A 954-nucleotide genomic window follows, 5' to 3' on the forward strand; every position below is an offset into this window, starting at 1 on the left:
GGGGCTCAGGGGTGAGCAGCTGGGGGGCCGGCCCTACGCTTCAGAGAGACTGCTGGGGGCACCAGGACACCGGGCTTGCCAGCCCGGCCTTAGCCCCTTACTCTGGACCCCCCACCGTGAGCAGACGGACCCGCAGCCTGAGGGGTAAGCTCCACAGGCAGCCGGGTCCTGCACGTCAGGGGCGCCTGGACACCGCCCGGAACAGGGACCCAGCTTTGTGGCGCCCGCAGCCCGAGGAGCCCGCGGCTCACTTGGCGTGGTAGCGCCGGAAGACCAGGGTGATGGTGTAGGCGGCCATCCTCTTCCTCGCGAACAGGCTCACCCCGCTGTACTTCCCGGGGACCCCAAACAGCAGATCTGCAGGGAGAAACCAGCAGGCGCTGACCAAGGCCTCCCCACCTCCACCTGGCATGAGGGCGGCCCCTGACCTGCCGAGCACCCATTGCAGGGCTGGGTGGCGACGCCCGAGGCACCTTTGAGCGTGGCTGAGGTCTGCAGGGTCTTGGGCTCGTGCTGGTGGATGGTCGCGATGATGTCGGGGTCGGCGTGGAAGTGCTCGCGGTCATTCTGCCAGAAGTTGGCCGGGGACAGCAGCAGGCAGCCGTGCTCGGGGAGCAGGTTCCGGAGCTTCCTGAGGCCTGGCAGCAGGTCGGTCACCTGCAGGCACACCTCCTCCAGGCTCCTGGCCCCAGAGCTGGCAGGGAAAGGAAGCACGTGTGCCGACACGGGCAGGCCCACGCCTGGCGGCCCCATGCCATCCAGTCCCCAGGTGCCGGTGTCTGAGCCCGAGGTCAGGCAGCCAGGAAAGGCTCCTCCAGGTCGACAGCCACGTGGGGGTCGGACCTTCCAAGCGTGTGGAGCCCAAAGGCTGATCACCTGACAGGCTGGCCGGGCGTGTGCAGCCCCGCCCACCAAGACGCCTGGCCCACCCAGAGGGCAGAGGGGCGAGGGGAA

General features: G+C 69.0%; 1 protein-coding gene across 1 annotated transcript in view; it reads right to left on the reverse strand.

The window, feature by feature from the left end:
* SCAP (SREBF chaperone) overlaps window positions 1-954 on the reverse strand; it is a 39,538-nt gene that overhangs the window by 14,285 nt on the left and 24,299 nt on the right. The window contains exons 4-5 of the mRNA XM_014540503.1: window positions 474-694; window positions 252-357 (exon numbers count right to left, since the gene is read on the reverse strand). Of these exons, the coding sequence (XP_014395989.1) occupies window positions 252-357; window positions 474-694 (327 nt within the window). The remainder of the gene's footprint in view (window positions 1-251; window positions 358-473; window positions 695-954) is intronic.

The sequence above is a fragment of the Myotis brandtii genome, unplaced genomic scaffold, assembly GCF_000412655.1.
Source record: "Myotis brandtii unplaced genomic scaffold, ASM41265v1 scaffold246, whole genome shotgun sequence".
NCBI classification, from domain to species: domain Eukaryota; kingdom Metazoa; phylum Chordata; class Mammalia; order Chiroptera; family Vespertilionidae; genus Myotis; species Myotis brandtii.